Below are 16,159 nucleotides of genomic sequence, written 5' to 3'. Positions count from 1 at the left end.
GCATAGCTCAGGCTTTCCCTTGTGTTCTATTTGTGGAATATCTTCAGGTGTGGTATGACAAACATAGCTCAGTGTTCCTGTCAGATTCACTTTAAGATAGTAACACATATGAACAGTTGCTCTGCTTCGGGTGCCAGCTTCAACCATTCCTAGGGTGACCTCACCTATGAGGCAAAAGAAGCAGTGGTTAGGGGTTCAGTCCCTATATATGCCACTGATCTTTTTTTCACAGCTTTAAATTACTTTCTTACTCAGCCCAATATCTTATATGTGTGATCAAAAGGGAATTGGTTATGAAAAATGTGATTCAAGCAGGGCAAATAAATCAAATATGATACTGAAAACCAGTTTGAAGTTGTAAAAAAAATTCAGATTCCCATCAATTTTATTTATTTACAGCAACACAACTTTTATTCCAAAAGTTAATCCTCTCTGTACAAATTGCATAGAGGCATAGCTTCCAAAACTTGGTTGGAGCAGTTGAGGAGGGTGGATCACAATTTAGTGATTGTAAAAAGCATAGCAATTAAAGAGGCATTAGCAGTGATTAACAGCTCTGAGTAAACCCTCTGAGAAGCCTTCGTTCTGGAAATTATGCTCTTCTTCTGCCACTTTTGTGGCCTCTGATTTAAACTGGGCCAGTTATCATCAGCAGACACAGGAATCTATGCATTTGCATAGTAATTCTCTTCCTTAGCCAACATATAAAAGACTGCTAAAAAGTGCAGGCATGAGAAATGATGAGAGTACATCTCTGTAGGGAGATTCCGAAGCCTGTGAGACATTGACACATTTTCACAATGTGGCAGCTTGCATTTCAGAAGCAGGGGCCAAGTGTGGGTACAAGGCTGAGGCAGGTGCTCCTGCAGTTCCTCTTTTTAATTAGCTCATCTTTATGCATTCTTTGAATGTACCACACTGCTGTGGGGCTCTTGGCTTAGTGTCTTACACAACAACATGTCAGGGTGCTGGGGAAGGAAGACTGGGAAATGTGATGAGCCCTTAGTCACCTGACAGGTGGGCAGCTTCTGATAGCAAGCATAGCACAGAGCCCTGATAATGCTGCCTGATTATACATGTGCTGCCCTGAGTCTGTCCATTTCTTAGTTCTCACCTGTGGCTATTTGTTGGCAATGGAAAAAGAATTTGTCAAATAGTAAGCTTCACACCTATTAAATTAGTCTTTTAGCATAACTAGCCCACTTGTGTAAAAAGAACTGCCAGTGAATATTGAAGGACGTGAAAAACAGCAATGGAAAACCTATACATATGCGCCCATACAAGCATCTATTGATATATCCAGTGTAAGTATTATATAATACATACATTGTATATGATATATATATATTATACAGACATGTGGTCAGTCATACACAGACGTATTTATTTGTTCATTCATTGATTGATTCTTTTATCTATCCATTCAAAAAATTTACTACAAACAGGCACTGTGCCAGGGATTAGGATTACAATAGTGGTCTTCATTTAGTTTCTCAAAAGCTTCATTTTAGTTTCTCTTCCAGGACTTTCGCATACATGTTCCTTTGGTCTGGAATGGCCTTTCTTTCCTCCTTCTTGGCTGCCTAGTTGACTTTTACTTATCTTTCATATGTGTCACTTTTTAAAGGAAGCTTTCTTTGACCCAGTAGATTACATTAGGTCCCTGTTATATGCTCTCATATCATTCTGCAACTTATCATTCCAACACCTATCATCATGTGGTTTCTATGTACAGTTGTTGGATTATGTGTACAACTACTGGATTAGACTATCTTTCACATAGCTCAATAAGGGTAAGACCCACATCTATTCTGATCATGATAGTTTCCCTAGTGCTCAGCACTGAGACTGATACAGAGCAGGTATTCTCATTTTTAAAAAATAATAATTGAATGAATGGTGAAGAGGATATAACCTTTGTTTTCAAAGAGATTAAGTCAGATTGAAGGGGTGGACAAGCCAGCAACTGTTGTGTGACAAATGCTAGGATGGGGGTATTCACAAAGTGCTTTGGAAACTGAAGAAGTAGAAGCATCCATCTTAGTCTTTGAGAGTCAAGGAAAGTATTCTGGAGGAATTTAGGTGTAAGGATCTGCAAGATGAGTGTAAGCAGATAACTACTTAAGTGGAGTAGGTGGGAGAACAGAATTCTATTAAAACACAAAACAGAGCAAAACGAAGCACAAAAGTAGCATGGACAGAAACCTGTCAGAGAGACATTGTTGAGCATGTTCAGGAAACTTCAAGTGGGTCATAGTGGCTTATACAGAGATTTGAAGTGAGGAAATTGGGAGAGATGAGGTTGGGTCTGTAAGTAAGGGCTGGATCAAGCCCTGCTGAGTTTGGACTTTATTCTGAGGCCAAAGGATAATTATTGGAGGGCTTTAAGTAGAGAAATTATATGATAAGATTTATGATATTGAAAAGACGCATACAGAATGGATTGCAGAGAGATTAGAAAGCAGAGTGATTAGGAAGCTGTTGAAATAATTCTAGATGGTTGATAGTGGTGGTCTGAAACAAATTAGTTGTATTTAAGATAGAGAGGCTAGCAGAATGTCAGGGGAGACGTACCACACACACACACACACACACACACGCACATACTTATATTTTTACTAGAATAAAATTGTATTCTATATATTATTCTGACAGTTTTAGCTTAGCTTTTTATCATACAAAATCAAATATGTCTTTATGTCTTTTTGTATGTTTGTTTGCCAGTTTTGGTTAACACATACATAAAGTCCCCTAGATTTTCTTCTAAAATATTTATTGTTTTGTCTTTTACATTTTAAATTTTTAATTGAACTTGAATTTGATTTTTTTGTGTGTGTGTTGTGAGATGGGATTTAATTTTATTGTTTTCCAGATGGCTAGCGCCATGTATTAAATAAACCATTCTTTCCCCATTGAATTAAAATACTCTTTTGTGGTACGTTAAAAATTATATACACAGATTTGATTCTGAATTCTCTATTCTGACCTAATAATCTCTTCGTTTGTTTCTATAGAAATAAAAATTGTAATTACAGTGCATTTCATTTATTCTAATATCTGGTTCTTACTCAGTAGTCTTCTTATTCATGAATTTTTGGGCTATTCTAAGAATTTATTCTCCCATATGAATCTTAAAATTACTGTATTAATAAGAAAACATGTTGAGACTATAATTAGAAATGCATTAAACTCATATTAATTTGGGGGAATTGATATTTTTATAATGTAAGGTCTTTGCATCTTGAAATTTGGAAACTTTTTCCATTTGTTCAGTTTCTGTTTTCTGTGTTAAGATTTAATAGTTTTCTTAATATAAGTTCTATGCCTTTCTTATTAGTGTATTCCTATGATTTTATAATTTTCATTGCTACTTTGAATAGAATATTTCCCCATTTCTACTTCTTGATCCTTACTGCTAATATAGAGAAAAGCTATTGATTCTATGTTTATTTTATATTCAGTTATTTACAATGTTTTCTTATTAATTCTAGTAGGTATTTTTTTCTATAAAATAATGTTGTGTTTTGGGCACCAAAAAAAAGCAAGAAAGAGCCTTGAAATTAAAAGGCTTTCTAGGTTTTCTAAGTGTACAATCTTCATTAGCAAAAAGAGATAATTTTATTGTTCCTTATATCTCATAGCATCTGCTAGAACCTCCAAGATAATATTGAATAACAATGGTGATAACAAGCTTATTTACCTAATTTCTGATTTTAGTTGAAATGTTCTTAGTATTTTACCATTTAGAATAAGCTTTGCTTCTGGTTTTTGAAGAGCAGAATTTATTATGTTTCAGCAGCTTCTCTATATCCCTGTTTTGCTCAAAATTTTTATTAAAGCTGTTCAATTTCAGACTTTTCAGAATCTACTGATAAAACAATATTATTTTCTCATTTAATTTTATAAACGTCATACTTTACGCTGATAGATTTTCTACTATTGAACTACTTTTTCTTTTCTGACATGAACAGTACTTGGTCATTAAGTATTACTCTTTTATAAATAGCTAGACTCCATTTGCTACTATTTTAGCAAATATTCATAAGAGAAAATGGTCTTAGTATACTGTATCAAGTTTTGGCATTAAAGTTATGTGGGCTTAATAAAAAGAATTGAGTAGTTTTAATTGTTTTCTATGGCGGCCTGGAAATATTTAAATCACTTTGGAATTATCAATTTTCTTAAAGGCTATCCAAAACCCATTTCTTCTTGGGTCAATTTTTGTCATTTATGTTTTGATGAAAAATTATCCATTTATATTACATTTACACATTTGTTGGCAGAACGTTGTATGGTTCTATTTTGATTCCTCTGTTTCTCCTTAATATATACTATGTCTTCTTTCTCACTCCTAATTTAGTTCTAATCTACTAATTTCAGCTTTTATAGTTTAATTTTAAACTTAATTTTCTTAATTGAAAGTTTTTATTTACTTATTATTTTGTTGCTGAAAGTATCTATGACATATATTTTTGTTTGAATACAGTTTTTGTTGTGCCTCATAGGATTTTGAATGAATTAGTTTCCTTTTCATTGATTTCTAGAAGTTATAATTTCAATGTTTTCTTTTTAATACAAGGAAGGGTACTGTTTAACTTCTAAATAGATAAATTTTTGGTTACCTTTTTCTCACATATGTGTTCATTATTATTATTTTTTAACATCTTTATTGGAGTATAATTGCTTTACAATGGTGTGTTAGTTTTTGTTTTATAAAAAAGTGAATCAGCTATCCATATACATATAACCCCATATCTCCTCCCTGTTGTGTTTCCCTCCCACCCTCCCTATCCCACCCCTCTAGGTGGTCACAAAGCACTGAGCTGATCTCCCTGTGCTATGTGGCTGCTTCCCACTAGCTATCTATTTTACATTTGGTAGTATATATAAGTCCATGCCATTCTCTCACTTCGTCTCAGCTTACCCTTCTCCCTCCCCGTGTCAAGTCCATTCTCTACGCCTGCGTCTTTATTCCTGTCCTGCCCCTAGGTTCTTCAGAACCTTTTTTTCTTTTTTTTTTTTTTTAGACTCCATATATATGTGGTGTTAGCATATGGTATTTGTTTTTCTCTTTCTGACTTACTTCACTCTGTATGACAGACTCTAGGTTCATCCACCTCACTACAAATAACTCGATTTTGTTTATTTTTATGGCTGAGAAATATCCCATTGTACATATGTGCCACATCTTCTTTATCCATTCATCTACTGATGGACATTTAGGTTGCTTCCATGTCCTGGCTATTGTAAATAGAGCTGCAGTGAACATTGTGGTACATGACTCTTTGAATTATAGTTTTCTCAGAGTATATGCCTAGTAGTGGGATTGCTGGGTCGTATGGTAGTTTTATTTTCAGTTTTTTAGGGAACCTCCATACTGTTCTACATAGTGGCTGTACCAATTTACATTCCCACCAACAGTGCAAGAGGGTTCCCTTTTCTCCACATTCTCTCCAGCATTTTTTGTTTGTAGATCTTTTGATGATGGCCATTCTGACTGGTGTGAGGTGATACCTAATTGTGGTTTTGATTTGCATTTCTCTAATGATTAATGATGTTGAGCATCCTTTCATGTGTTTGTTGGATATCTGTATATCTTCTTTCGAGAAATGTTTATTTAGGTCTTCTGCCCGTTTTTGGACTGGGTTGTGTTTTTGATATTGAGCTGCATGAGCTGCTTGTAAATTTTAGAGACTAATCCTTTGTCAGTGGCTTCATTTGCAAATATTTTATCCCATTCTGAGGGTTGTCTTTTGGTCTCGTTTATGGTTTCCTTTGCTGTGCAAAAGCTTTGAAGTTTCATTAAGTCCCCTTTGTTTATTTTTGTTTTTATTTCCATTTCTCTAGGAGGTGGGTCAAAAAGGATCTTACTGTGATTTATGTCATAGAGTGTTCTGCCTATGTTTTCCTCTAAGAGTTTTATAGTTTCTGGCTTTACATTTAGGTCTTTAATCCATTTTGAGTTTATTTTTGTGTATGGTGTTAGGGAGTGTTCTAATTTCATTCTTTTACATGTAGCTGTAGTGTTATTATTATTTGTATTATTATTAGAAAAATGTGATCTGCAAAATCCTTCCTTAAAAACATATTATGGAAATTTTGTGGCTAAGTACTTGAGCAATTTTTGTAATATCTTCATATACTATAAACATGCATGCATGTGTATATACATATACACATGTGTACATTTATTGCCTTTGTTATTAAATTTTATTTATTTTAATTTCATTTTTCCTCTGAATTTTTTATTTTTATTGCTGTTGAGATTTATTTTATTTATGACTTTGCTTTTTTAATCTTTGATATTTTGATTCTGAAAAAAGTACATTAATATTTACTAATGACATTTTTTATTACATTTTTCTTTTGTTGTTTTGTTGTTTTTATTTAATTTCTCTATGACTTTGCTTTTTTTTGTCTGTCAGATCCATCTGATTCTGAGAGAGATATATTAAAGTTTCCCATTATAATCCTACTATAATTTCCTCTATAAATGTCTAGAGTTTTTTCATTAGAGTAAAATTCAATTTTTTATTAGCTTGTAAAATGTGTAACAAGCATATTGAAACATAATTCATATACCATACAATTCACCCATTTAAAGTGCACACCTCAGTGTGTTTTTAGAGTATTCATAAAGTTGTGCAACTATCACTATGATCAATTTTAGAACATTTTTTATCACTCCATAAAGAAATCCCTTGCTCATTAGCCATCAATTTCTAATTACTAATACTTTGTATATTTAGCTACAGTGTTGCAGGTTCATGTCTCTTAGGTCTTCTTTGTAAATTGTGATTTTTTTTTTATATAATGTCTCTCTTTATCCTGATTAGCACTTTTAATCTTAATTCCACCTTATTTGATATTAATACTACTCCTTCCTTGCTTTTTTTCTTCTTGTAGTTTCTTGGAAATTTTTGCCTAACATTTATTTTCAAACTTTTTTTTTAAATCACCTTTTATAAGTTGTTTTATAGATATGCAGTTCTTATATATGGAGTGAGAATTTCTGATATTTGATGGTATTTATTTGTTTACACTTAATGAAATGCATAATTTACTGATTTTCTTTCTTCCAACTTGATTTATGATAATTATTCATTTTACATTGTTTTTTCTTTTTCTTATTTTTGCTATTTTGATCATGTTGAATATAAAATTTTTTTAACCTTTGTAGTTTGAAAGTTCTCTTCTACTTTCCCATTTCATTATTGCTTAGCTTCCCTTTCTTGTTACTAAAATTAGGTCCATGTGTTTTTTCATTATTTTAAAACAAAATATCACTTATTTCCTTACTAAGAATGTATTTTTTTCTCTAATTGCCATATCCCATTTGGAAGAGACCTTTAGAGTGCTGTTAGAACATTTTCTCCTTTCCCCCTCCCCACTGTTTCTCCCTAACCTCCTAAATCTTGGGTTTTGCTGAGATTGTTTAGTTCCAGATTGTCAATAAAATTTACCTTGCAGTTGTCAATAGTTTCCCTTTCTTTCTATTTCAGTAATTTTATTTAGATTTATATTACAAATTTGCAAAAAAAATCTGTCATTGACACATACACACACACACACACACACCTGTGTGTGTGTGTGTTGCAAGGTTCATTGCTCCTTGATGTTTTTACTTTTCCCATTTTCTCTTACCAGGACTCCTCTGTTTCATTTGTTGTTTGGTTAAAGTATTTTTTCAATTATTTTCCTCAGGTGTTTCACTGAGTCATATTGTTTCTGAATCTGCCAGATATCTTGTCTGGATAATGAATTCTTAGATTTAAATTCTCTCAGTATTCCACATATATTATTCCACCATCATCTAGCTTACAGAATTGCAAATAAGAAGAACATTTTTTTTTAAGTTTTTTGAAAATTACTTGTTCTTTCCTGCAACTTAAAAGATTTTATCTCTTGTATTTCAGGAATTTAACCAGATGTGCTTAGATTTTTGCGTGTGTGTATGTGTGTGTGTTTTCTTACCAGTCTTGGCTGGAGCTTGTGCCTTTTCTATCAGTTGATTCACAATCTTCTACAGTTCAGGGAAAATTCTATTATTGTTTTAGTTATAGTCCTTCCTCCATTGGTTTCTTTTTCTAGATCACACTGTTTCTAGGGATCATACATTTCACCAGTTGTCCTACTAAATCTGTTTATGGTCAACAGAAGAATCATAGACAAATATTTATAATACAAGGGAATAGCTGGTATTTTACAAGAAAGGCACAAACATGTGCTCTGCTGTTTGAAAGCAAGGAGTACTAACTGATACTGTTGGAGTGTACTTTTATGATGCTCTGCTTTTTAGATATAGTTTCTGGGTAAAAAAGTACTCCCAGTGCTCAGGGTTTGGCATCATCTCCATTATGCCATGTTTCTAACTTAAAATTTTTGGCCTCTGTTTACTTTATTATTTTATTTAATTTATTTTTTTGTCCTGTGTATATTTTAAAGCATACCTTGGCATAGTCTCAAAATTACAAACTGTAAACTTAACCATCACAAATATTTTTGTGCCTGAAGCACTTACTACACTTATAATAATAAATATTCCTTTGGGTATTCAAGAATTAATCTTAAATATGTTAGAGGGTTTCCTCTAATGCTATGCTTAGCAAATTCTTTGTTAGCTCAAAGATGTTAAAACCCTGTTTTTAAAATCTGAATATGTGTCTTGCTATTTTTAATTATATAATAAAAATTTTTAAATATTAAGGAAAATTTAATTTAGTTCACCTACACTTAAAAATAAATATATGATTTATTCTGTGTTCTTTTTTGGAGAGGGACAGGATGCCACAAATGCAATAAAAGAAGGAGAATTAAATGCCTCTAAAATGGTAGAAAATTGCAGTTTAACCCTTCATAGATTAAGAGCAAAATTGATAAGACTCTTTCTTTTTACTGTTATCCGAACAGTTTTACTTATTTAACTAAAGTACTCTTAACTACAAACGTCTTATCTCACCTCACCAAGATGCAAATGAGACTGTATTGATAGCTCAGATTCAAAACAATTTCCCTTAAAATTACGATTTGGGCAGTGGGATTTCTTTCCAGGCTTTCTTCTTTGTTATTATTTGGACATATGTAATACTTACCCTTAAATCTCTGGATGCAGAGACTAACTTTATTTGTAGATTGGCATGGCACTAGAATTATATTCTTATAAAAGTGTCATCTGGGTTTCAAACATAGTTGAGAAACATCTTATCGTCTTGCTAGATAAAATAATTTTTTCTTGACAAATACTGTGTGGTGTCACTTATATGTGGAATCTGAAAAAGCCAAACTCATAGAGAGTAGAATGGTGGTTACCTGGGGCTGGGGGAAATAGGGAAATGTTCTAACTTCCAGTTAGAAGATGACTAATTTTTGGAGATCTAATGCACTGCCTTGTGATTATAGTTAACAATTGTGCATTATACTTTGAAAGTTAAGAGCAGAGTTTGAATATTCTTACCACAACAAAAGAAATGGTAATTATGTGAAGTGATGGAGATGTAAACTAATGGTACGATGCTAATCATTTTGCAATATTTAAGTGTATCAAATCAACACATTGTGTACCTTAAACTTACACCATGTTATATCTCAATAAAGCTGGAAAAATAATTGTTTGTCTAAAAGGATAATTGTTTACTTAAAATGTTGAAATCTTTTGGACTTGAGATACTGTTGTCATTGAGTTATATTACTTAGATATTAGGTTGATGAAACCTAAGTAATTAATCAAAAAGTAATTATGGAGGTCCACAATTCACAGAAGTGATAAGCTGGTAGGTATTCAGCTCCTTGGTTGAAGTTTAAGCAACTTGAAGAAATACCTTCCGCTTTGGTATTTTCCCATGTTAGTGGAGACTGATACATTTGCTGGGTGATAAGGATGGTCTCTGGACCTAGAAAGACACAAATTTCCCTCTTTTATTAATAAATCTTCCCCCAGAGGATCCAGGACCCCATTCAATGCTATATCTTTCATGTCATACGTTTCTCTATTCACTCAGTTCTCAATGAAGGCAACATTTCCCTTTCCAAGCATGGAGGCCAGATTTTTTTAAAAACAATTTTATAAAATAAGTAATTTTAGCCTTCCAATAATATTATTGATACAGCTGAAAACTAATATTCTGTTTCTTCATTTGTCCCACCCTCCTCAACCCATTATACTCAGTCTTTTGCCTCCACCTCCCCACTGAAATTGCTCTGTCAAAGGTCCCCGGAGTTCTGACCAATCCAATTTAAAGTTTTCTTCCTTGACCTCTCTGTGGCATTTGATAGCCATTGACTGCTCCTTGTAGCTCCTTTCTATTGACTTCAGTGATGCATTAATTCACCTGACATCTAGCTATTATTTATTGAGCGCCCATAAATGTCAGGCAGAGTGTTAGGCATTGATGATATTTCAATGGGCAAGACATGCATTTTTCCCCCACGCAGATGTTTTACTCATTTAATACAGTGCACATTATCACACAATATTTATTACACAAGATCTAGTATTAGACAGACTTCACTTTGAGACCTGGCTCTGCTACCTACAATTGGGTGAACATGGGCAAATTTCTTAACATTCTTCACCTTTAAAATGGGTGCAATTAAAAATATCCACTTGATAGGAATTTTTAAAATGTTAAAGTAATATACGAAAATGTTTGGCACACTGCTTGGCACTAATTTCTCCATTCTTACTGGAACTACCTAATTCAATCAATATAACCTTATAGAGACACTGCAGCATCTCTTTGGCTGCTATCTTTGACTCTGGTCTTGTCACACTTAAGTCCAACTTCTACATTGCTGATTAATTAGCAGCTCATCCCACCACCCCTGCTCCACAGCCATTATACACTTACTACTTGCTCTTCCCTGATTCTGCTGGGCTCTTTCACCTCCCTGCTTCATTCATATTTCATTACTGTCCATCTGTTAGAGTGCTCCTTCCTTCCTTGTTGGCTTTTTGAACACCTGCTTTTTCTTAAAATTATCTTTCAAACTTTATCTCCCTGAGGAGAAAGTCAGACATTCTTTTTCCCATACTGTCATAGCTCCTGTATGCCTCTGTTATAGCCCAATCATCTGTAATTTAATTATCTGTGGGGGCCCATGAGAGAAAAGGATGTGTCTAGTTGCCTTGGTATCCTTTGATGTGGCACAACTGTAGCTTTAAAATTGATTCTAGATGAATGTTTAGTTTCTATGAATGAATACTTAGTCTCCATGTGCTGGGCATTATGCTAGTGATAGGTATGCAGACATATATGCCCTCAAGAGGTGCACAGTGTAAAGTTGGATAAGGGACAAAAGATTCATGTCATGAATTAACACACTATTTCATTTTCAGTTAAAGGATGTCAGAATTTAAGCTATTCATTTTTTTGAAGGGATGAATTAATAGTAATTTAAAATTCCTTTAATTTACCTGCTAATGAAAGCAGTTTTATTGTAAGTTTTGCCTCTTTAAGAAATGTATTTTTATATACCCAAACGTCAAGCTTCTTGTGATAAGAGCAGATGAGCATTGTTTCTATGTTTCAGGTGATTTACAGGAAGTAGGGGGTTTGCATCAATTATAAGTGGAACCTTGGGAGTGAGACTGAGCTAAACTACTTTCTCTGTGCTTTCTAAATTTTGAGATGTTTAAAGTGCAAGTCTTGGGTATTGATGCATAGCATATTTGCAGAAGTTGAAGTGATCATTCCCTAGTTCTAATTTTTCAAGCTCTAAGAATTTTTTTATTTTCTCAGCTTGCACAGTTTAACAATTGTGAGACCAAAAATATTTATTAGTTAATTGAATACTGTGGTGTATATAGAATTGCCATGTATAGTATTTGCATATAATATTAAAAATAATTTAGTTTTTCTTTATTGATACAAGTTACTTTAGCACCCTGGTAGGCTTTAGCATTATCATTTGAGACTTAATAACCATTGTATCTTAGGTACAGAAGTGCTTTTTAAAGCAGCAAGGATTGATAGACTGCTGTACTCACAAGTAGTTTTAATTTTGTTGCTTCTGGTGAATTTACTTACTTGTTATTTTCTGTATGATTCTTTGGGATTATGACATTTGGAAATAGGACATAAGCTTACTGTATTATATCTGTGTTCTTAATAACTGTGAGGGCATTTTTAATGTATGAAAAATGCAAGTTAGAAGAAATTCTCTTTTTCTCGTCTGTGCATAAAGACCCTAAGTCCTTTAAGACACAACTCTGCAAAGTATAGAAGCAATCCATGGAACATTTTCAGTGGCACGTGGAATTTTGTTGTTCAGCAAATATAGTCAAATTATAGGAATTTTAATTTATTCTGAACTTAGTTTTTAATAAGAATTTCATAATTAAAAATTAATAGCAGCAAATAATATTGCCATTGAAGGGACATAAGTTTAATTTGTATGTATTAGAAATTTTTAGTTACAGTATAGTGATGGTGATGTAAGGATTTTGTATGGAAAGACGTTTTAGTGAAGGGCTTTTCAGACAGCTAGTAATTAAACCAGGAGAGAATGGTTTATAATCCAAGAGAGAAGAGCAATTTAGGAGGAAGAGTTGATGAACACTATAAAACTAAAGGAAAAAAAAAAAGTTAAGTAATATGACAAAACAGGATATATTGGTGTAAATAATTACAAAAGCAGTTTTAATGGAGCAGTTGGAACAGGAGCCAAATTGCAGTGGATATCATCTATCTTGTTTTCCCTCTTTCACACCAGGGAACTAGTTAGAAAACTGCTATTATAATCAATTCTGGCTGGCATTATTGTTAGTGAATGCAACATATGTTGAAGTTCAATCTTGTAACATTACAATGTGAGATGAGTAGTGATGTTTTTATCCTAGTAGGTGACTTTCTCAGCTTCTCTTGAACATCAGATCTATGAAACTAAAATTAATGTGAAATGCTTCTTAATAATGGGACTGATTTTCACTTAAATTTTCTATTTCACATGGATTTTAAGAACTTCTTTGTCAAACTAACTTCTTAACTTGGCTTCCACAATATTTAGACTCTATGGTAAGTTCTCAAAAAATATTTGATGTGTTTGGACTCTATTTTAAAACAATATTATTGACTCTGTTTTATCCCCTCACTTCTGGATGGGGAGAACTCATAGGGAATAAGTAGGAGCAGCAAACTAAGCCATAGACAGCCTAGACTACTTTGCATTCTAACAGGACACTAACAAAGTGACCTGTCTTTTCCTGTCTGATTTTCAGGACCTCCTTATAAGATGAGATAGATAACGAAATAAAATATGAATATGTAAACTACATGTACTAATTTCAGCCAAAGTCAGAGAAGCACTAGGGTGACTCTACATAGAAGCTTTCTTTAGGATACAGACTCAACTCTTTTATCTGTGCTGTACTCTTCCTCAAGGGTGGATCTAACTAGATTATGTGTGATTCTGCTTCTAATTACTATATAATGCATTGTGTGTGTGTGTGTGTGTGTGTGTGTGTGTGTGTGTGTGTGTGTGTGTTTATTTATTTATTTATTTATTATAACCATTATTATAAGGTAGATTTCCTTTTGCCATAGCATCTTGGAATAAGTATGAACCGAGAAAACTTAAAGACTTTTAACTCTGTCTGGTCAGATTCCTACTCTACTTTTGTCTGCTCTCATTTTTGTGAGTGAAAGAGTGAATGCAAATCATTCCACAGTTTTAATTCCTTGTTTTGTCTCTCACTTCCTGGGGTCTAGCTGACCTGCATGATTTTCTTGGAGATTACTAATTTAAGCACTTCTGTTTATGCAAGATAACCTGATGCCTTTCTCTGCTCATGTACCATAGATTCCCTCTCTGGTTATATTTTCTACTTAACAAGTGAATTGTGATAAGTAAAATAGTAATATTGAATGGACATAATAAACAACTTTATAATAGCCTCTTAATATTCTTTAACGATGAGGGAAATTGTTAAGGAAAATATATTATTCATGATAATTACAGCAAATGGAGTATAGTATTGAAAAGAAAAGAGAACAGCTAGATTAGCAGCATTTAAAAACTTCATGCTCCAGGGTTTGAGGGGAGGGAGGAATGAATAGGTGGCACACAGAGGATTTTTAGGGCAGCAAAACTATTCTGTATGATACTATAATGGTGGGCACATGTTACTATACATTTGTCAAAACTCAAGTATATACAACACGAAGAATGAACCCTAATGTAAACTATGAACTTTGGGTGATAATATTATGTCAGTGTAGGTTCATTGATTGTAACAAATGTACCATTGTAGTGCACAATATCAGTAGTTGCCAGGGGAGGGGGTTGTGTGTGTGGGGGGCAGGGGGTACATGGAAAATATCTTTATATTCTGCTCAGTTTTGCTATGAATCTAAAATTGCACTAATAAAGTCTATTTTAAAACAACAACAAAAAGTTTATGCTCATTAACATCTTAGAAGCGTCCAGAAAATGAACTGAAATTTACTTTCTTTAACTCAAAATGAATGACTTAACCTATTTGGGAAATTTGTGTACCCAAGGGAAATACCTCTCTTGCTTCTCTCACTAGCTGCCTCTTCTGGTAAGCATTAAAAAAGCTGTGAATTCAATTATTTGTATTATACTTTATTAACATTTGCTTCCATTTACCTCTAGGTTTGAAGTTTGAGGAAATTCAAGAAAGATTTGGTGAGGAGTTCTTTAATATATGCTTTGATGAGAATGAGAGAGTCCTTCGAGCTGTAGGTGGCACGTTGCAGGACTTTTTTAATGGCTTTGATGCTTTGTTGGAACACATTAGAACTTCTTTTGGAAAACAGGCCACTCTGGAGTCACCATCATTCCTATGCAAAGAGCTCCCTGAAGGTAATCTTATGCTCCACTACTTCCACCCTCACCACATTGTGGGGTTTGCAATGCTTGGAATGATTAAGGCTGCAGGAAAGAAAATCTATCAGCTGGATGTAGAAGTGGACCAGGTTGCAAATGAGAAACTGTGCTCTGATGGTTCAAACCCAGGCAATTGTAGTGGTCTTACTTTCCTTATCAAACAATGTGAAAATACTAGTATCACGAAGAACCTTCCACAGGGAGCCTCCCAAGTTCCTGCGGACCTCAGAATTAGCATCAACACCTTCTGCAGAGCCTTCCCTTTCCATTTGATGTTTGACCCCCACATGACAGTCCTTCAGCTGGGGGAAGGCCTAAGGAAGCAGCTCCGATGTGACACTCACAAAGTGCTCAGGTTTGAGGACTGCTTCGAGATTGTTTCTCCAAAGGTTAATGCCACCTTCGAAAGGGTTCTGCTGCGACTGTCCACGCCATTTGTGATTAGGACCAAGCCTGAGGCTTCTGGCACTGAGAATAAAGACAAGGTAAGTGGCTATGGACTGGATATGGGTGATGGGAACTAGGAGATTTACATAATTATTTTAGTAAATTACATGATGGCAGTACTTGTCATTATTTAGGCGAGATAACCTAGAGTGTCATTTAGAAAATTACTTGTCCCTGGATATATGTAAAAAGATTTGGCCTTATTCCCAGCCATTTTGCATAGTGTCTGCCTCTTTCATTAATTTATTTCATCATATAAAAAGAAGACATTTATTAATACTACCCATAGTAATTACAAAAATGATAAGACTCACTAAAAACTGGATACTGTAAACCCATGACTATTTCCACTGTTTGAACTCAAACTATGAGAGAAATAGTAAGACTGATTTCAACATTGTGGGGATCGCTTGCCTTATTCTTAAATATTCCATAAATATAGATAAAAAGCTAGCTACATTTTGAATATGTTATGTTTTAAATTTCATAATCTAGGAACATCTGGTTTACATCCTATTATTTTCTTAATATGCAGAATAATGTATCAAGTGACTATCTCAAGACCTCTTCTAATTAAATTTTAGTGTTGAAAAAAGAGACATTTCTTTAGAACATGTTCACTTCTTGAGAGAAGACACTGGAATTATTCTTTTAAATTTAGGGAATATTAAAGCTATTGGTTTTGATTTATAGAAGTACAATATTTGGCTAGAAGTGTTTGAAGCATTTTTGGCCTTAGAATTGAAGTTAATATTATTGAAAATGTGCCTGAAGTAGAATATATTATTACCAATGTTGATTGCTTTATATATTTTGTAGATTTGACAACAATTAATTCAATTTAAAGTTACTGCTTCAGATTTTT

General features: G+C 33.6%; 1 protein-coding gene across 2 annotated transcripts in view; it reads left to right on the top strand.

Moving 5' to 3' along the window:
- Positions 1-16,159, top strand: part of GUCY1A2 (guanylate cyclase 1 soluble subunit alpha 2) — a 426,391-nt gene that overhangs the window by 67,426 nt on the left and 342,806 nt on the right. For both annotated transcript variants that reach the window (XM_029206851.1, XM_029206852.1), the window contains exon 4: positions 14,614-15,332. In XM_029206851.1, the coding sequence (XP_029062684.1) occupies positions 14,614-15,332 (719 nt within the window). The remainder of the gene's footprint in view (positions 1-14,613; positions 15,333-16,159) is intronic.

Source organism: Monodon monoceros, unplaced genomic scaffold (genome assembly GCF_005190385.1).
Source record: "Monodon monoceros isolate NGI ecotype Baffin Bay Population unplaced genomic scaffold, NGI_Narwhal_1 Super_Scaffold_7, whole genome shotgun sequence".
NCBI classification, from domain to species: domain Eukaryota; kingdom Metazoa; phylum Chordata; class Mammalia; order Artiodactyla; family Monodontidae; genus Monodon; species Monodon monoceros.
This window is presented reverse-complemented; position numbering and strand designations above follow the sequence as displayed.